General features: G+C 41.6%; 1 protein-coding gene across 3 annotated transcripts in view; it reads right to left on the reverse strand.

The window, feature by feature from the left end:
* Nucleotides 1–1,473: 1,473 nt before the first annotated feature.
* Nucleotides 1,474–27,151, reverse strand: part of LOC311058280 (C-terminal-binding protein 2) — a 90,195-nt gene continuing 64,517 nt past the window's right edge. For 2 of the 3 annotated variants that reach the window (XM_084075678.1, XM_084075679.1), the window contains 8 exons: nt 16,497–16,651; nt 12,694–12,838; nt 10,767–10,973; nt 9,282–9,496; nt 7,970–8,100; nt 6,989–7,116; nt 6,658–6,778; nt 1,474–3,214 (listed from right to left, as the gene is read on the reverse strand). In XM_084075678.1, coding sequence (XP_083931804.1) covers nt 3,031–3,214; nt 6,658–6,778; nt 6,989–7,116; nt 7,970–8,100; nt 9,282–9,496; nt 10,767–10,973; nt 12,694–12,838; nt 16,497–16,651 — 1,286 coding nt within the window. In that variant the 3' untranslated portion in view covers nt 1,474–3,030. Of the gene's footprint in view, nt 3,215–6,255; nt 6,334–6,657; nt 6,779–6,988; nt 7,117–7,969; nt 8,101–9,281; nt 9,497–10,766; nt 10,974–12,693; nt 12,839–16,496; nt 16,652–27,151 lie in introns of all 3 variants that reach the window. The other variant, XM_084075680.1, reaches the window with a different exon arrangement.

The following is a 27,151-nucleotide window of genomic DNA, read 5'->3' on the forward strand; positions in this document are numbered from 1 at the left end:
TGCTCCTCAAAAATGGTTAAAAATCCTGGCACTCAGTGTACTCTGTTTTTAAAAAAAAACTGGCACCCCATGTGTTATAAGCGGCTTCTTTCTAAAATGTAGTTGATATTTGGGCTTGTTTCCAAATGTTTTGATTGTTGTTTAAACCAGTGGTTCTCAAACATGTTCATGTATTTTTCCACAGACCCCCATCTGAAATTATAATTTGTGCCAGGGAGCCCCTAACAAATATGTGTAAAAAATATTCCACATTTTGCACTTTTTCCCCCTCAAGATTTTTTTTGTAAATAGCAGATCTACAAGCTCACAATGGGTCACGAAGCGTTGTAAGCTTGTAGATCGGCAATTTTCAAATATATAATATCCCATGTCTAGGTAAAGTGCTCTTGGTCTAGTTATCTTCTTTTGGGCTTGTTTTCATAGACCTGGTTGCTTATTTCTCTCACAATATCTGGCAACACTGGAAGTCATCCTTCATGTCCAAGGATTCGTTAGTGATGTCACATCACTGACAAATCCTTGGTATCTTTAGCTGTTCTACTTCCGTGTACTAGTGACATAACTGTCGAATCCTTGATATTATGATCCTAGCCTTTCACAGTGTTTGTTTACAGTCGCGTCGCCCCACGTTGTATTTGGATTATTTCACGCTTGCGCTTATGAAACACTAAACAGGATTATTATTTCATGTCAACATTCAAGTACAACTATCAGAAGATGTAACTCAGGTAAAGTAATGCGTCACTCTGCAGCTAAAGGGGTGGGGATTATTTAGAACTCTATGGGGTGGAGTCCAAGACGGTTCAAGGTTGGACCAAATCTTGGGGGCTGTCTTTGGAGCTGGTCTGACTGAGACGCGTCGAGACAACATGTACTGTAGTGCGGAAAAGAATGAGACCATATGGTCGTGACGTAAATAACGTCACGATATATTCAAAGATTACTAGATATCTAAAAACACAGATTATGCACAAAAATAATAATAATTGAGTCCTAAACTTCATTAAAAGAAGATCTGGTTGCAAAATCGGCGAAATGTCCCTTTAATGGCACTCAATGAGTTAAGACATTATAGGATTTGAAGATGGAAAAACAACAGCAAAAGAAAACACAGCTCACGGTAACTAAAGCTCCACTGGCTAAGAGAAACGATCCGCAGATAGTATAAAACAATTAAAAGAACGCTTTTTGAAACGCTGGAATTCTGGGTAATGCAGGACTCCGCTAAATATCTGCAATGACTGTAGTGACCAGCAGAGGTTGCAAAAAATCTGTATTTTTGGACCAACCTTGTATTGCTTTAAATTAAATGCATAGTTTACTTTTTGCAATAGATCTTCAAAAATCTGTTAACATGGAAAGCTATGTGAGATATCAACTATAAAGAACCACATACAAAACTGGGGCTATAGGCCACAAACATGTGTCGGCTAACTGCGCCAACAGTTACAAAACTGCATGTGCACAAACGTATCAAAGCCCATCATTAGAACAGTATGTTTTATTTAATGTTTGAACTGCATCGTATGCTATATGTTCACCGTGTACAAGAAACAAATACAAATACACTAAAAACCAAACAATCTGCTAACAGCCTTTCTCTTGCTAACATCACGGCTCTACAAGGGCGGATGTCGCTGCTGCTCGCGGAGGTCGCGATGTCACCCAGCGCTCCAGCTGGCTTTCATTAGAGCGGAAAACAAAAGGACAAAACCATAAGGAGGAGAGGGCAGCTCACGTGAGACTATGATTATAAGAACATTTCACAAGGCAATACAAATCTAACAGGACTGTAAAATCTTGAAACACCAAAAAACATACATTTGATATATAAAAATACCACAATGGAGAAAAGGGTTGAGAGACATGGAAAGCAATAATACAGTCTTGCCATTTGCTTTTGTCTGTTCTGATTCAGACAGAATGGGGCGGGGTGGGTGGGGTACTGGAAAGTTTTTTTTTCTTTTCCTGAGTCAGTAAGAGATCTACTCTTGTTTTTCCAAACCATGTCCTACCTGCCTGGCTGGTTTCCTACTGCTGCTATATCGCTTGTTTTCATCCAGATATTTTCCAGATATACTCAATGAAAATTATTAAATGCTATCAGTACTGAATGTCAGTTCAAGAGTTTGATAAATCACAACAGCAAATATTAACTTGAGGTGACCATCACTGAACATACAATATCCAACTAACTACTAATGGCAGTCCTTCATTTATTGTTTTGGTTTAAATGGGCAACTTAGCTCATGGGCCAGAATGCTCTCCCCACACATTGCCTTATATGTTCTTTACATTCAGGGTCCACCTTCCAAACGGGGTGAGAGATGGGCAATAATTGGGCTCAGATTTCTAAAGGAAAATGCCAACGCCACCTCAGCTGACTTTTCCTAGCTGTCTGATAAATATGTGTAACCTTAACGTCATTCATTTTCTCACACCAAAGACCAAAGGGACAGGATATTCATTTTAAACAGGGACAGATAATATAAGATAAACAGAATTAATAATAATGGAGAAAATAACACAAATGCACAAGCTTTAAGTACAAAGTGAGGGCAGGATAGGGAAAGGAGGCTGGCCAGTAACGTGAAGTCATTGTCCTTCCAAGCTCTCCCATTGGTAGATACGCCAGGGAGGGTGTCATCAACTTGTCCCAAAGTAGACCCTTCTGGCAAAATGTAAAAAACTAAACAAAAACAAAAAAAAACAAAAACAAACTAATGGTAACACTTAAACCAAATAAAAAAAACAAAAGATAACATACAAAGGGGATGAAAAAGAGTTCAGAACTTCAGAGCATGAGTTCGAATGTCAGCCCCAGCCTTGGAGTGGCAGCGCATGTGTAATATCCACTGTCCTCACGTGGGTCAGGTGGTTTCATACAAAAAACCGAATGAAATGCTGTGCCAGCGGACAGGCTGCTGGTACAGTAGGTGCAGGTGGCTGGGTGGATGGGTGTGTTGGTGGGCATTGTTGGTATGGTACACAACATGGGTAGTATTAGCCCCTTGCCATTCCCAGCAGTCCTTACGGCTCGGTCATGCGCTCTCTCATGGGGTCGCCGTGTTTGGAGGGTTGGTTGGGGGAGGGGGCCTGTGAGGGGTGGGTACCGGAGGGCAGAGCGTGGGTGATAGGCACCCCCCCGGGCACCATCCCTTCCATCGGCCCAGGGGTCCCTCCGGGAGCTACGCCCACCACACCAGGGGGGTACCTGCAACATGGACACAGTCAGTGGGCATGATGGGAGCCACAACCACAAGCTTGATTATAGATCTCTCTCTCTCTCACTCTTTTTCTTTTGGAAAAACAACATTCAATAATATATATAATCTATATATTGGAAATATATTGTTAATTAATGTCAAAACTAAATTAATGAGCATAGCTGGTCAAACCTTTGCCTACAAAACCATTAGAAAATATTTTCACTGTGAAAATATGAACCTGAAACTCAAGCACCTAATTACAGTATGAGCTGTTAAATGGGAATGTGGAGACAACTCTGTTTTTCAGGTATAAAGGAATAACAGGAACCCAAATTACATTTTAAAAGGTTTTCCAATTCAAAAATGACAAATGGGAATAAAAAAAGAAACCATGTGTTGCTCCTGAGAAACCAATATAAATTCAAGCTATTATAATTATTATTAATATTATTTCTTAAATAAACTCTTGGTTCTCTAAGCAATGGTATTCAGAAATGGTGCAAGGTTGAAAATGTCAAGTGATACTTTAGTACTAAATGCAATAATGGATTCCTTAACCACATTAAGCCTGGCGCCCCCATTTTGGGCATGTCATTATCGGCAAAAATGATCAAATAAGGCCTTGGCCTATATGCTTAATATGAACTCTGTCGTACGTATTGTGAGCATGTAGATGTTATTTTTGTCAAACGACACCGTCGAATGCGAAGTATAAATCAGGCTTAAGTAGTTAAAGAATACCTATAAGTATGGAGTCTGGGAGAGGACAGGGATATGAAAAAGAAAGAAAGAAACTAATATTCCTAGCAAGATTATTTGCATAATGTCTGAATTGAGTTATGAGATTTAAATCAAAACTGCATGAGGTGTAAATATTTTACAGGCAACTGTCGTGCAAGGTCCTTATCACAGCCACAAGTATCTTGGCCAATGGTTGGACGAAAAGCTCTCTTTTAATTGGATATGTGTTTTTTTTTTACAAGCAATGTTTTTGTTTTGGGGCTAGAAAGAAACTTGTTCAAGCTACATTTCTGTCTATAATGGATTATGGTGAAATAATGTATATGAATGCTGCCTCTTCCCCGCTTTTGTGTTTATTACGCATCCCTGAGCTTCGTTACGAATGCCAAGTACTATGCATCCCTGAGCTTTGTTACTAATGCCACGTGGCTTATGCCCGATTCATAATTGACCCATTGTCAGCCTTCTGATTGGTCCCTGACTGACTAACCAGCAGGCTCTTTCTGCCTTGTTCTACCCTGGTTCCCCCTTATGGTTGTTTATGTGGAATTTGCTAAAACATTAATTTATGCCCAGTCACTATACTGCACCTGAGATGTTCCTTTTTACTGAGACCAAGTTTAAAATCAGAATTGAATACACTTAATATCAATACGAAGCAACTGAAAACCCCATTATTTCAATGGTAGTGGATGGAGAGAAAGGATTTTTTCCCCCCGCATTGCGACGTGTTGAGAGCATGTAGATCAGTATAAATTAGGATATTACACACCAGTTATACTGTATTTACATCTTTATATTTAAGTCCATCCTAGGGAAGTTTTAAGTCCTCCCGATCTTTATAGAGTACTTTCCTACCATGCTAGGTCGGTAGATACCTCTCAAAGTACCCAGAGTACTAATCTGAACTTGGAAAGACCACTTTCTCTAAATACATGGAAGGGTTACAAGACCTTATCTACAGCATTTCTGTAAATCTCTGAAACAGAATTGTTTGCAGGAAGAGTGTTGTAGTTTTCTGTAGATTGGGTCCCCATTGAATATACTATAACCTGTGCTTTACAATAGTAACTGTACATTGTGTAGCCTTGTAAAAGAGAGCTTACATCTCAACAGGACGTCCTTTTTAAATAAGGGAGAAATAAAACTTCTCACTAGGGGCTCTGCCTTCCCATCAGAAACCTGCTCATTTGATCACTTAACCACACAACTCTTTGTTCCACCCAGCTTGAAAGCAGCAGAATGACCTTCCAACCACAGTCAAGAAAGCAAAGTCACTAGTCACTTTGTCTTAAACAATATCGCTTGAAAGAATCCCACCCTCCATCCCTTTCATTTCTTTCCCTCTGTGTGTGTGTGTGTGTGTGTGTGTGTGTGTGTGTGTGTGTGTGTGTGTGTGTGTGTGTGTGTGTGTGTGTGTGTGTGTGTGTGTGTGTGTACACACACACACACACACACACACACACACACACACACACACAGCATCTATATACTATATATAATGTGTGTGTGTGTGTGTGTGTGTGTGTGTGTGTGTGTGTGTGTGTGTGTGTGTGTGTGTGTGTGTGTGTGTGTGTGTGTGTGTGTGTGTGTGTGTGTGTGTGTGTGTGTGTGTGTGTGTGTGTGTGTGTGTGCGTGCGTGCGTGTGTGCGTGCGTGTGTGTGTGTGAGAGAGAGACACTGTGTGTAAACATTCTAAGGTCACAGGACTATTGATTACATTTATTGTCAGGGAATTGTGGCTTTGACATTTGTCCTTGCACTACGTCTTATCGGTTGCTTGAAATGTAGGCAGTTTAGAAATGTATGAGAAAAAGAGTGAACTGGTGTGTAGTACACACTGTGTACATCCAACCCAATTCAGGTGCAGAATAAGGTATAAGGAAATAACTACAAAAGGAAGAAATATGTGCATGGGTGGTATCAAGGGGTCATGCCTGGTGAAGGTCTATAGACTTATAACCATGAATACTGGGAGCTTATTTCTTTTCAGTGCATGCAGACATTTCTTCCTTTTGCACTCTAGAAATGTGAGCTGGAGTACACTCAGATTGCAAGTCTCTATGGATAATAGCATAGTAACTGCAGATGCAAACTACACGTGTGTCTTTTTTTTTTAAGTGATGCTTTCACATGCGTTATTTCCATCTTTCTGTTTTAGCATGGGGGTTTGGGGGATCCAATGAGGGGGGGGGGGGGTGAGTAGGTAAAGTACAGTGTGAGAAAAGGGCTATTGCTTTGCTTTTCGTTAAATATTACAGGTAGGCCTTGGCCTGTGGGCCAACACAGTGGTAGAATTCATTTACCTGGTTGAGAATTAGGTATATAATTTGTCTTGCATTCCCCCCGTTGCTATGGCCTGTACCATGGTTTGGTTCACTCGGCTGTGTGAGAGAAGCAATTCAGTCCGGTTGAGACAATATAGAGACTGTGAGATGAACAGCCTAAACTAACAAGGGGATCACATTTCATTTTGGCAGGCATAATGAGAGAGCCCACCCTAATATAACACCCAAAAGATAGAACTGTGACAAACACAAACACAGATAGAAATGTGAACATGTAGATTACTGGGTTCTTTCCACCTCTTCTCCATACCTTAACAGTTCAATAAGAGTAGATATCTAGTGAACAGCAGGGAGACTGGTAGATGAGCCCTGTGCTGCTTCAGTGACCCATCGGGTCACATTGTAAATTCCATTCCATACCTATAGGTGGCGCCGTTGAGCTCAGGGTGCATTTGCTGTTGCTGCTCCATCACTCCCCAGGGTGCCGTGGTGACAAAGAACTCTTTGTTAACACAGTTCCGTAGGCTGTCGGGGATCCGGCCTGCATTGTCAGAGATTAAACAGACAACCAGATGAATTATACTCCCCGGGTGCCACCGTCAATTCATGCACAACTCCGAGTCAGTGAAGTAGAGAGGTTTGCGTGCGTGTGTGCACGTGTGTGTGTGTGTGTGTGTGTGTGTGTGTGTGTGTGTGTGTGTGTGTGTGTGTGTTTGTGTGTGTGTGTGTGCATGTTAGAGAGCGTGCGTACCGGTGATGGCTCGACGTATCTCAGTGGCGGCTGCCTCTCTCATCTCCAGTGAGGCCTGTTCACTGTACCAGGCGGTGTGGGGGGTACAAATCAGGTTAGGGGCATCCTTTAGAGGACCCTGGCTGAAACTATTCAAAGAAAGGAAGGGAGACGGAGAGTGAGAGAGACAAAGGGAAAGAGAGGGTACAAGAGATAGTGGAAGAAAGAAACAGATGGGAAAGAGGGGAAAAGAAACAATAATGACTCCACTGATTTCTGCCTAATTAGGCTTTGCGTGCTGCTGGATTGTTTGCCACTATTCTTATTTAGCTGAAATAATTTCTTTGCCACTATTCTTATTTAGCTGAAATAATTTTCTTTGCCACTAATTATTTTAGCTAAATAAGATTTAGCTAAAATAATTTCACTATTGGCACTATTTTTGTTGGAACTGCATTATTTCAGTCCAAATATTCAATCCATTGCCCGTTTTTTCCTTTGTTCATTTGTTGTTGTCGTCCCTATCTAGCCCAAGTTTACATGTGTTAACCCATTCAACTGAATTAGATCCACTCAATATGATGGTTCACTGTCGGTTCACTGTCGGTTCATTAATCACATGAACCCTAACGTCTCTATTGTGGGGCGAACATTCAGCGAAAATATCTCAAGCTAACCCATTTCTATGGGTATGGTTGTAGCAAAAAAGATATTCTCCTTAACTGGAAGTTAGACTATGTACCAACGTACTGTATGAGATCTGGATAAGAGAGTTGATGAATGTGTTGGAAAAGCTGAGGTTTTCAAGCTATAACAAGACTCACATTTTCACTCAAATTTGGAATCCTGTAATAGAGTTTTTCATGAGAAATTAACAAACGGTATAAATTCTATGTATATTCCCTATTGCTGTATATATGTAACCTTCTCATTATTAATGCTGAAAAAAGTGGTTTTAAGTGGTTAAAGAGTCATGACATGGATGGTTGTGAAGTTATCCACCTGAAAGGCTCTGACTCGTGAACGTCCAGGGCAGCGCCCCGTATCCTCCCCTCCTTCAGAGCCTGGGCCAGGGCCTTCTCATCCACCAAGCCCCCCCGTGCTGAGTTGACCAGGAAAGCACCCTGACGCATCTACACGCAAACACACACAGACGCACACACAAATGCATTAAGCCAGTCAGTTCTTGGCTATGTGAGCTCTCAAGTCTGACTGTGGCCTTTAAGCCATGATACCTCAAAGGTGCTTGTAATCAGGTTATATATTGTGGAGAAAAAAAGGAAAACAAAAAACAAAATGTAAAAACAGAAACAAAACACAAAGCACAAATGTTGCCCAAAAAAACTAACATGGTAAACAAAGATCAAGAATACTTCTATTTGTAAGAGAAGCAAACAATGGGAACTGGACGATAATCCCTTCAATTTTACTGTATCTTGGCAATGGAAGCACATATCAGTAGAATCAGGGAAGAGGCACACGCATGGCACAATTGCTTGTGAATTATGCAGACCCTACAGAGCTCCATGGGCCAATGAAAGAAAACAAATGGAATTGGAAGTTGAACAGAGCATGGTGTTCACAGATGAGACTGCAGATGGCAGCGGAGATCAATAGATGACTATTGGACTGTATCAGTGTACCATGAAAAAAATCTATCAAACAAAATCCATAAGAGCGTGTGTCCTCTCACATGCATGCCTGGGTGAGTATCCAGGCATGTGTACATACATAGTAAAATACTCCTGTATAAGTGTAACCAAGTCAATCCTTCCTGGACCATTCGTTCCATTTGTTCAATTAATTCCACATACCTCCAATTCTCAAATGGAGGTATGTGTTCCCCTGGGAGTACATGGAGGTACTACAGGGGGGGACAGTACTTGATAAAAAGTGGAAACTGGGAAAAGATATTTTACTGTTATGTTTAATGATAAAACATTGACAAACTATCTGAACCTGCTGATCTGTAAAGTGTTAAACTAAGTAAAATCAAGAACTGGACTAGCGCAACTGTTATTGAATGCAAAGCAATTCTTATTTGCTGTTATGCGGTTTTATTTGGAATATATTTACATAAGAACTGGACTAATTGAAATGCACTAATTGCAACTCTTTCACTCCATGTATTGTTTGTAATGTTGTATTCTTCAAATTAATGGTATCATTCATTCATAGCATTAAATGCTAGACAAGTTTTTCTCCTGCAGTTCTCTAAGCAAAATGTTGTAGTCGGGCACTGAAGCCAAAAAAGGTTTGAGAACCATTACTCCAGTCGACGTGCACCCCTCGATACCCCCGGTTTCCTCGATACCTGTTTGATGGTGAAATCATTGATGAGGTGGTGGTTGTGCTCGTTCAAGTTGCAGTGCAGGGAGACGCAGTCGCTCTGGTAGAGCAGGTCCTGCAAGGTGTAGACGCGCTGGACGCCCAGCGAGCGCTCCAGGCCGTCCTGTAGGTAGGGGTCGTAGAAGAGGACATTGAAGCCAAACACCTTGGCCCGCACCGCCACCGCCTGGCCCGAACGCCCTGGAAAGAGATGAGGTGGAACCAAAGAAATCGTTGGAAAGTCACCTTGAAAATGTTTGATTTTTCCCATCTTTTTTTCCCAGAAGAATTTACCTTAGCCTTAGCCAATCTATTCCTTTCTGCTGCCCCTTATTCATTTTTTATACATGTCTCAGAGGGGTATTCAAATTAACAATCTTTCTAATTACACTGGGTGTAATATGACAGCAGATGTACTACAAAATAAGCTCTAACCACCTGGAACATTAACATTAATATTGGCTAGCATTCCTCACTGGAATTGAGTACTACAATGAATAACACAGGCTTGTGGGGTTTTATAACAACAAGCTGCTTTTCATTTAACTGAAGAGGAGAACATGTAAAAAGGGCTTTTGTAATAAAGAGCCAAGTAAACTAAAACTTAAGATGACAAAGAGATTCATCTGAGCTTCTTCTCTAGCAGAATATTCCATGTTAAATTGTAATTGGGTTTTCTAGCCCTCATAGTCCAGGGGCCAACACTGATATTTTCACAAATTGGTACCACCTAAGGTGACCGTAAAGTTTTTGTATTTTTGTCTTCCTACATGTCTCTAGTTTATATTTTGGTATGATACATCTTCCAATTCAGTAGCTTAATGGCAGTTATCACTACCTATCGGCTAATGTATCCGGTAGGAGACACAAAATAGAATCTTTGTGTCTCCTACCGGAAATACACCCGGGCATCAAATTATTGCGACAAAAAACAAAATATATCCATGTATTCAAGGCTTCATGGGGTGTGCAATTGATAACTTCTCAGATTTTTGGTGTTTGCAAAAAGACTGCTTTCCATAAGCTTGTAAAAGTTGACCCTCCTTCGGTCTAGGGTGGTCATAGCTGAATGGGTAGAGAGTCCCCCTGGGAAACTTAAAGGAGGAGTTCACCCAAAAAATGATTTATTTTCATCAATTGCACACCCCATGAAGCCTTGAATAAATGGATATATTTTGTTTTTTGTCGCAATAATTTGATGCCCGGTTGTATTTCCGGTAGGAGACACAAAGATTCTACTTTGTGTCTCCTACCGGATACATTAGCCGGTAGATAGTGATAACTGCCATTAAGCTACTGAATTGGAAGATGTATCATACCAAAATATGAACTAGAGACATGTAGGAAGACAAAAATACAAAAACTTTACGGTCACCTTAGGTGGTACCAAAATATGGCTTGGCCCCTGGACTATCAAGCACTACTCACACTCCTCCTTCAGTGTCTAGAGATTCAAATCACTAGAGCTCACCGAAACCAATGAGACCGAGCGTCTCTCCTCGGATCCTGGCCGCTCCTGATGCCACTTCTCGGATCTGCTCCACACTCTGGACCCGCGTGCCCTCCCGGAGAGCCTGGTAGAGCCAGGTGTTTCGTCGGTACAGGTTTAGGATGTGACATAGTGTGGAGTCTGCGGTTTCTTCCACCGCCGCTGAGGGGATATTGCACACTGCAATGCCTGGAGAGACACAGTAGAAGAACCGCAGAAGATCAAATAAAACATTTTCACTCCAGAAATGAAAAAAGCAGAACCTACTTTTATGAAACATGAAACTGCAGACATAAAAGTAAACACATGGGGTATTTCTATTGTACTATATTGTATTCTGTTTTGTTAGCTGTGACACCTTTGACACAAAAGGGTAGCTTGTAGGAAGTTCGATTCATCTGTATTTTGTTTTATTTTTGTTATCTTTTATCAATGATACATGTCTTTACCTACACTGGAGTTGTAGTTCATGTATGTGCTCTCTGCTGTTTTTTAGGCGTTTTAAAGTCGCTTTTTAAAATAATAATAAAAAAGATTAAAAAAGAAACAGTTTTGGACATACAAGGTTTCCACCTGACAACAACAATATATAGCAATATGATTTAAAAAAAATATATTTGAATCAAAAATAGTTTTCCAAAAAAAGTTATAGCTTATTTAGAATCTGCCTCAGGTCTAAATGGGTTAAAAAGGTCAAGGTCACAATCAAGGTCAGAGTAAAAAAAAATACTGTATGGGCAAATTTTCACAAAGCTTCGTGGGAATGATTAGAATGGTGTCCCAAAGACATGATTATAACATACATGCACATAGTACATTCATACAGTACACACATAATACATACATGCACGCACTCATGAAAGCATACACAAACACATTATGGGCGTTCCACAAGTGTTTGGAATTAAGAATTTGGAATTAGGTATATCTTTTATAGAAGTATTTCCTGTCTTTATTGTCGGTTGCTGGGAGTTTTAATTGTGGTGTATGTTTATTTACTGTTTTGTCTGAATGTATGCATTGACGCGAGCAAAACAATTTCCCCTTGTGGATAATAAAGGACATCTAGTCTAACATTGAGGTGAAAAGGTCAAAGGTTAAGGTCACAATCAAAGGCAAGGTCAAAATGGCATAATCAGTCATATCTCAGGTAGAAATGCATACATTGTATAGTGCATAGTGTGGCAGAGGTATGCACTCTAATTAGTGCAATATTTCTAGTTCATATTCCCCCCGAACAATTGTACTACAATTTACTACATCTTGAAGTCAAATTAATATTCAAACTGACTTTCTCAAACATGATTAAGTATAGGAATATTACTGCAGAGGATAACAGGAAACTAACTAATTACAGTATGTCCACAAAACCAGTGTCTGTAAAAGAAGTCTGTGTACTAAATGAAGATAATGAGGAGATCACGGTTACTCCTGTGCTGATTAAGAACACATGCCCCTGGAGTCCAAAATGGAAACATGAGTGTGCATATCCTATCAATGTTTCAACAGCTGCTCAACATATGCAATCAGCCCCATAACATATGTCCTGTATGTAATAATTCCCATTACATATGTCGTCTATGTACATTCAATGTACAAAACTGAGATTGGTTTGGCCTCCTTCCAAAGCTCCTCTCTGTGGAGACAAGAGAGCCCCACTGCCACTATTTTATCTCTGTCCTTGCTCATAATAGATCATTCCACATAAATAGATAATTAACATAGATCGTTTCCAAATTTTTCATGCGATATTAACACGTGTCCTCGGTTTGAGAATAGCCAAAGATCCGGGTAGAGACTTAAGGTTAGGCTGTCTTGCATACAAACACAGACCAATTCATAGATGGGTAAGCTTAATTTCATCACTTTCGGAGCATTACGGCTCCCATATTTTCTTTGCATGTCGTACCTAGTTCTCCGGCAGCCTTGATGTCGATGTTGTCGTAACCACTGCCGATGCGGATGATGATGCGCAGGGCTTTGAACTTCTCCAGGTCCTCTCTGGTCAGTGTGATGGTGTGGTACATCATGGCCCCCACCGCCTCATTCAGCACCTGAATGACAGAGAAGAGCCCGCCTCTTTTAACCTCAACATCATTGGATATATGATATCATATGATACCATATCATATGATGATATATGATAATATGATATACAGTATGCTATGCCTTCTCTGTAAATAGACCTTATGATTCTACTGAGTTGCCATTCCAATATGTCAATCAATCAATCAAGCAATCAATCAATCAATGCTATGATTAGCTACTTTGGATTTGTGAGTAAATGACCTACATTTGTGTGTGCGGTTTCTCCAAGTCTGAAACACAATAGTATTGTTCATGTGTGTCTCTAATGTGTGTGCGTGCGTGCTCGTACAGATTATAGATTTTTGGATATTATACTGTTTATACTGTTTCCCTATGATCCTAGATTACTATTTCTATGCATTTGATGTATTACTGCTTACTGTAAATCGCTCTGGATTAAGAGCTACATGCCTAAATATTGTGTGTGTGTGTGTGTGTGTGTGTGTGTGTGTGTGTGTGTGTGTGTGTGTGTGTGTGTGTGTGTGTGTGTGTGTGTGTGTGTGTGTGTGTGTGTGTGTGTGTGTGTGTGTGTGTGTCGTGTGTGTGTGTGTGTGTGTGTGTGTGTGTGTGTGTGTGTGTGTGTGCCCATAAGTGCATGCATGTCCGCTTGCACGCATGTAATGTATGTCCAACATACACATGTAAGTGCTTTTACCAAGGATGGCTTGTGTCACAACCCATTCATTGTGACTATATGCAAACCAGATTGGGGTGGATGCAGGTAGGACCATAAAGCAGACTGACAGCTGCCAAGATACCCAAGAAGCACAGCAAGCAAGTGGCTGCTGTGAGGAACCCGCCATGGGTAAATAACAGGTTTAAATTCACACCCCGCTAACTGCATTAGCTTGACCCAGCCAGATTAGCCTAGCCATAAATTTCAATATAACACTTTTATTGGAGTGGGATGGGGCCGGGGGCTGGATGCTAAATCCAAGGTTAAGGCTCTCTGATTGTGCATTCATCTCATTACTTGAGCTGAAAGTCAAACTAGCCAGTGGCAGGTTTTAGCGGAGATTATGCTGCTTGTGGAAAATGACAGCATTGTAGTAGATTGTTAAGCGAGATAAATAACGAATGACCAGCATAGCAGTTCACATCAAGCGTAAAAACTGAATTAGGCAACTGATTTTCTTTTTCTGTAGTGTTATGCTAATGACCTTGCTCAGCTGCTCTTTGTAGTTGCTACGTATGATTGGAGGCTTTAGGTGAGAGATTTTCATGTCCCATGAATTTTAATGGCTCACTGAAAATTCATGGAATGGAGCACCACAAAACAGGGACAATGACCCCCACAACTCCTATTTGCAAACTACATTGACTCATCCACAGGCAAGAACGCAGGCATAAAGACAGCAGAGGGTCCTTGTTGTTTTGTTTGCTTGGTTTGTGAGAGTGCATGTGCATGCATGCATGCCTGAATGTGAGCTGCACAAAAGAAACCTCTAGTGTGATTGTCTGTGTGTCTCACGTGATTTATTATTTTCCCGTGAGCTCGAGCCCCGAGCTCATGCTGCCGTAGAATAATGGCACTGATCTTGCACTGCATGCATTGACGTGTGTGTGTGTGTGTGTGTGTGTGTGTGTGTGTGTGTGTGTGTGTGTGTGTGTGTGTGTGTGTGTGTGTGTGTGTGTGTGTGTGTGTGTGTGTGTGTGTGTGTGTGTGTGTGTGTGTGTGTGTGTGTGTGTGTGCATGCACGGTGCCCCTTCTGCACCCTCTGCTAAGCACTTATGCTCATGGGAGTGCTGCCAATATCTTTGCTCCCAGAGGGTGCCTTTGTACAATGAATTCACTCAGATATCATTTAATTGGACAGAGAAGACTGGGTGCGTGTTAGCTAGCGAGCAATGGGAAGCCATGTCTCAGGTAAGATGAAGTGGTATGAAATATGACAAAATAAAAAGCCCCCCCCCCCCCCCCCCCCCCCCAGTGCCCTGTAGCATTTTACTCAAACCTTGCTCCTCTTCTAAGCTGTCTTTATCCTCATAAATGATGAGCATGGCTCCTGAAGCACATATCCAGCGTGTGAAAACATTGGCAAACAAATGCTGACATAAAAGTAAAATCCGCTATCAAAGATTACCACGTTATTGTAAAGTCACAAATTAATAACCTCCTAAAGCATTGAGATTTTCCTAAATGCCACACACGCACAGAACAAAAACAAAACTAGCAATGATTTTTCTCCAAAATGGATACAGCCTTTATTGTTTAAAATGTCAGCCTCTCTCTCTCCCAACAGATGTAAGTATATATGGACAAACTGTTACAGACAAGCTCCAGCGCAGAACCATGTCCAGGCGTTAACCCATTAAGAGCTGAGGACCCGATTCTAGAAATGTCTTCTAAATCCCAACAGTTTTCTGAAAAACGTATGTTGTGGTTTTCGAACTTTTTCCATGTCCAAGGACCCCCAAAATGATGAATGTATTTGGCCGCGGACATCCCACATCCCATCCTCTCAAAATATGTTGTTCCAGGGACCCCCAGAAGCAAAGATTTAAGTTAAAAATTTACTCCCTGTACGTATGATTTGTCACAAATTTTCACGATTTTTCAAAAATAGCAGATCTGCTGTTTTTGAATAGCCAAAGTATAAAATATGGCAAAAATTACACAGATGCTTTCCCGGTCTTAATGGGTTAAACGAAACAGAAATGTTTCACAGCACTCTGGCTCAATATAATTATATAGCATTTCCATTAGCAGCCCCCCTCGTCTCCCTTTTTAACACTGCGGCACTTCAGCAGCCATTGACATCAGAGCTGGAGATGAAACCATTATGGTTCTAACTGGGAGAGGGGTTGCGATACTATTAACACCGTACAAACGGGAGAAGGGAGGAAGAGGAGGATGAAGAGGAGATACAGAGATTGTGTCTTCTCTCTGAACAGAAGGTGTGTGTGTGTATTCATCATGGAACTTGTCTAGTTTTGGCAGAGACAGCGTTTGTTTAGCAAGTGTGCAATGTGCATGTCGTGAATATGCGACTGTGCATTAGTAAATGCGGCGTAGGTCTTCTTTATGGCTGCAACTGTCGATTATTATCTTTGTGATTATTCTATTGATTACTTTTTTGATTAATCGAATAATCAAGAAGCATATTTTTAAAATATATTTAAATTATATTTAATATTTTTTATATCAACATAGATTAACCACTTTCAAATTTCATCACACAATGGTATTGTGCAAAAACTGTGAAAATAGCAGATTACATTTTTTTTTGGGTATGTGACATTTTTATGAAAATTACATTTGGGCATTTAAAACATGCCCAAAATAGGGATTGCTTAATACCTGGTTATTTTAATTAAATAATCGATTATGTTTCATGATCAATAGACCCCTTAACAGACGACGTCACACTGATAAGAACCAGTATGTGCGCGCAGGCCGGCACCAAATAAAACCCATTCTGTTATGTCTTGCTAGGATGCGAATCACTAGCCAACACACAAGAGGAGGTTGAATGAACTGAAACCAGCGCACCACGAAACAATATGTTGGGAATTGATTGCATGAAACAATCACCTGTGCGTCCAGTCTCAATGTTGGTAAACAAATAATTGGTCTATAAAATCAATTAGTTGAATTAACTGCAGCATCCCCAGTGGGGTTACCTTCTCGTGGATCTCCTGTGTGGACTGTGCGTCGCAGAAGGCCACGGTGGCCAGGTCTTTGAGGATGGGCATCTCCACGGTGCAGTCGCGCCCGTCCAGCAGCGCCACTAGGGGGCGCGGGTGCATCGGCCCGTTCATGATCTGGGGCCGGATACCTGCAGAGAGAGAGAGAGAGAGAGAGAGAGAGAAGACAGTGGGCAGAGAGAGATAGAAAGCGAAAGAGAAGGACCATAGAGGATGAAAGGGAGAACAAGAGTACCAGTGGAGGGATGAGGGTAGAGAAAGAGACAAAGAAATGTAGTCGGAGAGAGGACAGAAGGAGAAGGCAGGAGACAGAGAGAAAGAGAGAGAGAGAGAGGTTAATTATATGCTTCGGGCGCACGCATTCCAGTGGGCAATGGAACGTACGGTATAGGTAAGAACATACAAAATGAGAAGTGTTTATATGAATGCACACTCACATGAATGCTTGAACACACACACACACACACACACACTGCTCAATAGAATCAATACCCTGACTCAAACTGGAATGACCTGCTTTCTACTTTCATCCACTGTGATCATCTCCCTCACCTGTCAACACTGGTCAATAGCAAGCACATATTTGTGCACGCACGCACGCACACACACACACACACACACACACACACACACACACACACACACACACACACACACACACACACACACACACACACACACACACACACACACACACACACACACACACACACACACACACACACACACACACACACACACAGCGAGAAGCATGCTGACACAAAGCCACCCACAGACACCCATGGTGATGTGACTAGTGTAGCCCTCTCTAGTGTCTCATCACTGTTCCCCACTCTGTTACCAGGCAACAGGTCTTATAACCCCATGAGGTCATCGCCTCCATTATCCTATCACCATGCAGGAGCCGTCAGGCTAAAGTGTGTGTGTGTGTGTGTGTGTGTGTGTGTGTGTGTGTGTGTGTGTGTGTGTGTGTGTGTGTGTGTGTGTGTGTGCTCGGCGCTCGTGCATGTGAAGTTGCTATGTCAGAGCATTATTATTACTGCTATTCATTAGCAAGTAAAAACAAATGGCAAATGTGTGCTTGTACATCACCTAACCCCCCATAGCTCCAGTAGTCCTTTAATAATGCATTGCCAAAGTCCTGGTTGTGACAAGGTTTCCCCTGCCCAGCCAAGTATATCATCGCCGTAAGGCAGAAACCTTGTATCTCCATATTATATTTTTGTTCCCGTAAATTAATGGCCTTCTTTGTCACACTAGATCTGCTTTTTTTTTGCTGTTTAAAACAATAAAACAAATAAAGAAAAACACATAAAGAGGTTAAGTCCATCTGGGTAGACCCGGGCCCCACTTAGGCTCTAATGTAGCCTGACAGTCCATCGCGGGTTCGAGTCCCGTTCCCGACGATCTTTACTGCATGTCTCTCCCCATCTCTCTTTCCCTGTCTGTTTCTGTCCATCTTCACTGTTCACTATCAATTAAAGGAAGAAAAAAATATTTGAAAAAAGTAAAAAAATAAATAAAGTCTGTCTGGGACTGGGTACTATAAATATTGAATCATTGAAAAGTATTAACAAGAGCTTGTGACTAAATAATAACTACATTGGATCCATTGGAACACAGGTTCTTTTTTTCCATTTCCTGAAAAGTGGGGTTTTTGGACATACGAGTTTTCCATCCGACAGCAACGATATGCCTCCAGGGTTTCCTGCCTTTCTGTCCTGTCCGTCTCTTCTACTTAAATCTCTGACAGGATGGTGACATCATTACCGTAGCCCTTTAGGGACAAACAGCCTCAAAGGCTTCAGGAAATACTGTCCGAATACATTTACACTGCAGTAGAGCTGCATCTATTGATCATTTTCTTATTCTATCTTCTATCTATTACTTTGCCGATTAATAAAGCAATCTAGAGGAGCATTTAGTGTGTGTGTGTGTGTGTGTGGGGGGGGGGTTATTTCTTTAAAATGTTTACACATCAACGAATCGACGCAAAAACAAATTCTAATTCATTTTTCATAAGCGAGTAAATCGATTAGCTGATTAACCACTTTTATACTTAATAGGTGTCGTGCTAAAATAGGGAAAATAGCGGATCTATAAGCTCAGCTTTTGTTGATCAAGCTTGTAGATCTGCAATTTTTCTACTGTATAAAAAAGGAATGAAGAAAATCAATTATTTTATTAAAATCTCTCTATATATTTATTATTTGTTAAATGGATTATCTAAATGATCTGTTGCACTCCTACATTGCAGTGTTCGACTGACCGGTTGACAGATTGACTGATTAATACCAATGGACTAATTTCCTACTTTGACCCATGTCAATTATAAAAAACCTTTCTTGGATAATTGATCATTTTATAAAATAATCAATCCCTATTTTGGGCATGTCATTATAGGCAAAAAGTTTCAAAAAAGACCTTGCTTGTTTTCTTTCTTTTTTTTGCACAACATCATTGCGCAACAAAGTATGAAATAGTGCTCAAGTGGTTAATCGTTAATTCGTTATGTTGATATATAGAATTAAATGTTTAAAAAAACTTGCTCCTCAATTATTCCATAACAAATACAAGTAATCGATAGAGTAATCGCTAAGAAAACAATGGACAGTTTCAGCCCTAAAAGGATGCTCTAATATTGGGACATTCTAGACAGCACAAAAAAACTAAAGTGAAGAGAAAACAAATAGAGGGAAGAGAAAAAGGGAAGAGGGAGGGAGGGAGAGAGAGAGAGAGAGAGAGAGAGAGAGAGAGAGAGAGAGAGAGAGAGAGAGAGAGAGAGAGAGAGAGGTGGAGTGGGGGGGCATTCTGCACACCACCACTCCCTGGCTCCCTGCAGCCTGTTGTCATGGTGATTAGAGGATTTGGGCAGGATTATGAAATATTTTATTTAGTGGCATCTGTGCTACTGGAGAGGACATCCAGGCTCTGCCCCTTCCCACACTCCTCCATTCGCTTTCTCACTGTTTCTCGCCTTCCCTCTCTCTTACTGCCCCCCCCCCCACCCCCACCCCCAACACACACACACACACACACACACACACACACACACACACACACACACACACACACACACACACACACACACACACACACACACACACACTTCAGACAGCAACGACAGTATAGTACACTACTAGACAACATGCCATCAAAAAAGCAATGCCAGACTGTTATCCTTCAATTACCTCTGTGAGATAAAAAAGGAGAAGCGTGTAGCTGTTAATCACATTTAACAACTTAACCCATTAAGACCCGAGGCCGATTCTACAAACGACTTCTAAATCAGTAGTTCAAACACTTTCACGATTACAATTTTCCCCCCAAAAAAATAGCAGATGTACAAGCTCGCAGCGCGGCACGAAGTGACGCGCTGTGAGCTTGTATATCTGCAATTTTTGAATAGCCAACAGCTAAAAATCTGAAAATGACACAGATGCTTTCCCGATCTTAATGGGTTAAGCCCTTATTTTATACTTCGGATATCCGAAAATAGCCGAAGTAGCCGGAGATCTACAAGCTCGCAACGTGAGCTTTGGGGGAGGAAAATTAACCACCGACCACTGATGCAATACTGACTGCGGCAATATCCACATGGAAAAAGGTGACGATGGACTTATAAGAGGGAACGCGCTACTGTTGCTGCTGCTGTGCAGAATCCCTCACCACGTTAGAACATTTCCAACAAAATAACTCTCAACCATTGCCGTATCTCTTTCAGCCTCAAACAACATCTTGACATGTACAGTATAATGGAACAAAAATACAACTAAATGGAGAAAGCTGCTGAATCCACGCACACAGTGGAGAGAGCACTGTATCAGGTGCATTTCCATGATCCATCATCAACGTTACGGTTAAAGGAGTAGTTGACCCCCAAAAAAACGTTTTCTATCAATTACACACCCCATGAAGCCTTGCATTCGTGGAGATTTTTTTTGTTTTTCTCGCATTCCTGAGCCAATAATTTGATGACCGGCGGAAAGATGCTAATGTATCCGGTAGGAGACTCAAATTTGACACTTTGAGTCTCCTACCGGAGCCACCGCCGGTCATCAAATTATTGGCTTAGGAATGCGACAAAAACAAAAAAATCTCCATGAATTCAAGTCTCCATGGGGTGTGTAATCGATAGAAAAAAGGCATTTTGGGGGTGAACTATCCCTTTAAGCCAAGCTAAGCTTGTAGATCTGTTCTTTTTGGGCAAGTGACGCCCTCGTGCGATGGAGGAAAACTAAGCTTTGGGGGTCTAATTCACTTGAGTTCCACTGAATGGGTCCTCGGCCATGTGTCATCGTGAGACATGGATCATTCCTTTCCAAGCTCATCATACCACTGAGTGACCACTTGATGCCCTGCAGATGGGGACACTGTCAGCCTGGATCAAGATGAAAAAGCCTCTCGACAACATGAGGGAAAAAAGTGATCATCCAAAATGGTTTTGCATTTAGTGGCATTTACTCATACCTTCTGGGAGTAGACTGGTATTTTTTTTTTTGACAGGTTGTTATTATCTGGTCTAGAGCAGGGGTCTTCAACGTTTTTCAGGCCAAGGACCCCTTAGCTAAGAGAGAGATGAAGCAGGGACCCCCTCCCCCACTACATTGGATGTTAAATGTGTGTTTTCAGACATTTAACGACTTAAACCCTTAATACTTTGTAAACTAGACCTTTTGGCTCGGTACTTGGTTTGCTCTTTTTTCCCCTCTACAATACACCAATCCTCTTCGCCGAAAATAAAGTCCCCCCCAGAATATGCGAGGGTTCAAGTCATTAATGTAAAAATAAATATAATATAATTTCCCTATCACGCAAAGATTTGGTGGCTCCCCTGCAGTATCTCTGAGGACCCTCTAGGGGTCCCAGACCCCCTGTTGAAGACCCCTGGTCTAGAGAGTATCAGCGGATTCAGAAACGCTCGGTGTGCCTGCCTGCCTGCCTGCCTGCGCGCGTGTGTGCGTGCGTGCATGCGTGCGTGCGTGTGAATGACCAGATTAGGCAGTCTAGACCGGATGCCACTATGGTTAAGATTTGGAAAAGAAACCAGACTTTCACCACCACAAACAGTGAAAGGTTCATGATGATACTGTTACCGTCACTATCAATCGAGCAGAAGTAGAAGTGACAATGTTTGTATCCACAATCTAAATGAGACAGATTTGGGCTGTCTCCCCTCACCCACCCACACAGAAGAAATGATAGACCTCCACTACAGGCACATGCCTCACAAGATCATCATAAAGAGACAAGAAAACTAAACACTGGTTAGAGTATTATTTGATTATTGGAGAAAAACTAAGCAGACAGACAGACACCCTGAATTATTTTTGCCCTAATCTTCATACTGTATGATAATGGGAACGGGAGACTTATATGGAATTTATTATAACAAATTATATACGCTTTATTTATACAGGATAGAAGAAAGATAGGAAATTGAGGGCAGAGAGGGGTAAGAACATGCAACACACAGGTCTCATGGCGGAATCAAACCGGGAATTATGTGGTCACCGCACTTTCCCCACGGTCAAGATTTCTCTCTCAAATTAATACCCTTCCATTGGCGATGGGTTGACGTCTCTGAGGAGACAAAACCGAGGAAGAGGGCTCAGTGTGTGTCATACAGTGTCTGCTACTGAGTCACCTCTCCAAACAACGCTGAAATGAATAAGAGAGAGGGGAAGGCTCAGCGAACCGAGAGTGGTACGGCATTCTTAGGGTTTTCGATCCAAACACACAAGTTGTCCTCTAGCACAGTGGTTCCCAAACATTTTAGCTCGAGACCAAAAAGAGAAACTGCTAGGACCCGAACTAGTGAAAATAGCCGATCTACACGCTCACAACGTGTAGCATCGCCACACGTTGTGAGCGTGTAGATCAGCTATTTTCACTACTTCTTAAAAATACAGTTTTCTATTTACCTCTTAGGAATTTCTTTGAGTTATTTTGAATTTCTTTTGACATTTTTCTTATTTCTAACTAAAATAGAGATAAATACTCTGTATTGTCCCACTGTGTGGGAGAAACTGCTCCAACTCCATTTCCCGCTCAATCTGTTCTATTTACTAAAATAAATATCATGAAAAAGTGATGAACAGGACCAGGGTGTTGAAATGACCTCCATCGCTCTGTTCAACATAACACCACGTGCTGAAAGGAGGTATTCTTCTCATGTAGAAGTGTACATGGAGCAGGGGGCTGTTAGCCAAACACACCTGTGGCTCCACAGTAGAGCCCCACCCGTATACTGTATTGGTTTGGCCAATAATATATCTTTGGCAGAGAAAAAGAAAGAGAAAAGGCCTATTTTAAAATGAAACTTCGACTTCATCTACTGTACACTCAAAACATACAATAACATATTTTCTTACATACCAGATTCATAGTGCTACTTTTTAAATCTGTCTTATCCCTGTTGGTATGTCTTTTTATGTGATACTCGACTTTTGTAAAATGTATTTATTTATTTTTGCTGTTTTTAGTATTTCTTTGTAATACACTGAGATATTTTATATATTTTTGTTAATGTATTTGAATGTCTTGGACCCCAGGAAGACTAGCTGACGTTAAGGCGTCAGCTAATGGGGTTTAAATAAACAAATAAACAAATATCTGCATTGATAACAAAATAAATACAAATAAAAGCAATTTGAAATGACAAAACCTGCCTACTATTTTATCTATCAAAAAGTTATTTGAGTTCATTTTTACTTGTTTGCATATACGTTAAAATGTTCTCAAAAGGTTTTTCAAATTGAATAGAAAATATTTTTGACGAAATATCAGTCAAAACATCAGTAATCCGTGGCCGTGTACTCTCCACAATCAGGATTGCACTGGACCCAAAAATATGGCATCACTCAGGCTCTACTGCACGGTTTTTATTTTTCAAACTTCCTCCCTCACTTCCTCACACTCCTGCTGAGTTCAGTATTGCAGCGAACACTGGCTGAGAAAGGAAACACTTTCAAGACTCTCTCACACTCATACAAGGACAACATTCAGGTAGACAAACAAACAAACACAGGCAGACAAGCGTGTGTTGGTGTGTACATACTACATAAACAGACATGCATATCGTTGCTGTAGGGCAGAGACCTCTTATCTCCTTATTTTAACTTTTTGTGTTTTTTTGTAAATTAATGCCCTCCTTCGTCATACTACAGTGTCTCACAAAAGCATCAAAAATAGCCCATCTACAAGCTGAAAACGTGACACGGTGCGATGCGTTTTGAGCTTGCAGATTGGCAATTTCTTATTTAAATCCTGAAAAGTCAAATCTTTGGACATCTTTGGTTTCCACCCAACAGCAACGATATGCTTAAACACAGACAGGAAAAATAGGAGAAGAAACATACATGCAGGAAAAGAGAAGCACATTGAGCCCTCTTCCTCGGTTTTGTCTCCTCAGAGACGTCAACCCATCGCCAATGGAAGGGTATTAATTTGAGAGAGGGGGGAGAGAGAGAAATCTTGACCTGTGTGTTGCATGTTCTTACCCCTCTCTGCCCTCAATTTCCTATCTTTCTTCCATCCTGTATAAATAAAGCGTATATAATTTGTTATAATAAATTCCATATAAGTCTCCCGTTCCCATTATCATACAGTATGAAGATTAGGGCAAAAATAATTCAGGGTGTCTGTCTGTATTTTTTCTCCAATAATCAAATAATGCCAGTGTTTAGTTTTCTTGTCTCTTTATGATGATCTTGTGAGGCATGTGCCTGTAGTGGTCTATCATTTCTTCTGTGTGGGTGGGTGAGGGAAGACATCCCAAATCTATCTCATTTAGATTGTGGATACAAACATTGTCACTTCTACTTCTGCTCGATGATAGTGACGGTAACAGTATCATCATGAACCTTTCACTGTTTGTGGTGGTGAAAGTCTGGTTTCTTTTCCAGTACATACATGTACACACTGTGTGTGTGTGTGTGTGTGTGTGTGTGTGTGTGTGTGTGTGTGTGTGTGTGTGTGTGTGTGTGTGCAGCGCGCATGAGTCACTTGTAGGAACTAGGTCAACATGCTGTTGATTAATTATTTCCTGGTGGCTAATAGCCTTTAACAAGCCTAATAAGGCATAACATGAGGCTAAGCTAAATACATGATGAATCGGTTGCTAATTAGCTGCTAACGAGGCCTTTAAAGCAGCACAAATACCTGGCTGCCAGAGTGAAGGAAGCGTATTGGTTTTCTATACCAATTACTGTCTCTTCTCCCAAGTCTCTCAGCCAGACAGACAAAACAAAACAAAAATGTGAAGATGGCCAACATGAACTAATGCACTTGTGTGTTCATGAAAATGAGATGGAGTGGATGTTTACATGATCTAAGCAGGTCTGGCTCTAGACAAATGTGCACACTCGTGCGTGTGTGTGTGTGTGTGTGTGTGTGTGTGTGTGTGTGTGTGTGTGTGTGTGTGTGTGTGTGTGTGTGTGTGTGTGTGCGTGTGAGTGCACACGCACGTGTGCACATTTTGTCTAGAGCCAGACCTGCTTAGATCATAGACACACACGCGCGCGCCTACGCACACACAGAGTATAAGTATGTTTGTAGGACAGCCAATCTCATTGACTGCCGACTCCCATAGTGTACCCCCCCCCGCACCAAAACCCCTGGAAAGGTCTTCCATTATGGCACAGCAGATGAGTTCTCAGATGAGGTTTCCACCATCCCACCCCTCCACCCCCATCACAGCACAGCTGGTCCCACAGCAGTACCTATGGGACCCCCACAGCCCAGCTACAGAGAGGCATAAGCAAACTGATTTAGCCCCTTGGATGATCTACTGTATGTTACAGCTGCTCCAACAACTCTGGCCAGCACTGCAGTTCTTCCCTTGTGTCCATGGGCCTTCCTTTGTCTGCATCTGTAGCCTGATTTATACGAGAATAGCAGATCTACAAACTCTTGTACATCAGCTATTATCAATGCACGACACCACTGCGCACCCATGTATGAATTGGGCATCTGTGTCTTTTGTGTCTCTCTCTCTCAGCTTATCTGTGTGTGCATCTCTTCCTGTCTCCATCTCTCTCTCTCTTTCGTCTGCAGTTTCACCCAGGATTGGCACCGCTGTGGAGAGTTTGGCAGCCTCCTGCGGGCCACACCCAGCCAGCCACAACCAGAACCTGGCTCATAGGAAATGGGAGCAGAGGCAGAACCCTCCCTGTCCAAACACAGACCAATTCCACTTTAGACCAAACATTACACTCACTAAAAGGGGAAAAAAATAGCTCTACGGAGTTACTTTTGTAGTGCCAGTTTGTGGTTAATAACAAAGGGCGCAGGCAACAGAAACAACATCAATGGGGATGTTTTACATTAGGTGTTGGAGATATTTTGGCTCGTAGCCTCTCTGATGGAAACCATGCAATGCTTGTGTGCAAAATGTCCTGCCGACTCAAGGTATTCTGTCTGCCGCACAACGGCCACCATTGTTCACGTGCCAAGAAAGTACTAAACAGGCCAATGCCAGCACTCCGGCTAATGATTAAATGACCCCCACAAACACAATCTGACCCCCCGCTGGGTACGACTGCTCCAGAGCTTGTCGAGAATGTTATTCCGGCGAGGTCCGCGGAGGTATTGTGTTATGACATCCCTCAAGGGGAACTGCAACAGACTTTAACATTGATACTGCACTTAGGTGTCATTGCCAACACTAATCACAATCTGGATGAGCCTCCGTCAGGGTATGAGAGACTCTGGCAGACCCCCCCCTCCCAACCCCCAGCCACAAAATGGATTACAGATGTTGTTGCAACTTAAAAGCTTTTTTGGATTGTGACAATAGAAATAGGAGTGATCTTTTCGAATGCAAAAACAAAGCGATAAAAAGAGTCACTCATGTAAATGTGCTTTTCCTATGTGAATACGATGTGATGTCTAATTCCCCCCTCCCCAGTTTGGCAATGTGAGAACGCAGCCCCCCCTGCCAAAAAGAATGAGTCACACTCGCACAGTTTTTTCAGAGGGAGAGGAAACGTCAAGTAGAGTGCAAACAAAAGAGCTTGAAAAATACAGACACAAAAAGAATAAAAATCCAAACATTAAATCTTTCAGTTTTTTTTTCTCTCCTTGCGTTTGGGGAAAAAAACATGTTTAAATTCGCCTCAGGTAACACGGCACAATCTGCTTCTCGTATTTCACTGTCAAGCTTATTCTAGCCATATCTTGTAAATGATAGTATGATACGTTTCGTGGTTTTGTGGTTTTCCCTGGCATGCCTCGTTTGGGTTACGAGGGCTGTTTGATTTGGCTGTTAATGTACGCCTCTCAGATTTAGCTGTGGGTTGTTTGCAGGGCCTTCCTCCCGCGGAGGTTCCAAGCCTGAACTTTGAAAGGGAACTAGGCCGCCGTGGGACTCCAGAGGTGGATTAACTTACCTATGCTATTGTTGTTTGGCTAAATAATTACATTGTACACCTCACAGTCTCAGATCTCCACTAAGAGTGTTCAGTATCCTCCTCAACAGAAGAGTGAGATGTTTTTAAAGGGTGCTCTTTTTGTAATCCTGATCCGATTTTCCACTACATGTTATTAGCCATCTTTTAGCTCAGACTATGCACGCGCACATGCAAAAGCGAGCATGAGCACACACTCTCCAGGACTTTCCCCATCTTTCT

This window comes from Gymnoscopelus microlampas (genome assembly GCF_963454915.1).
Source record: "Gymnoscopelus microlampas genome assembly, chromosome: 13".
NCBI lineage: Eukaryota > Metazoa > Chordata > Actinopteri > Myctophiformes > Myctophidae > Gymnoscopelus > Gymnoscopelus microlampas.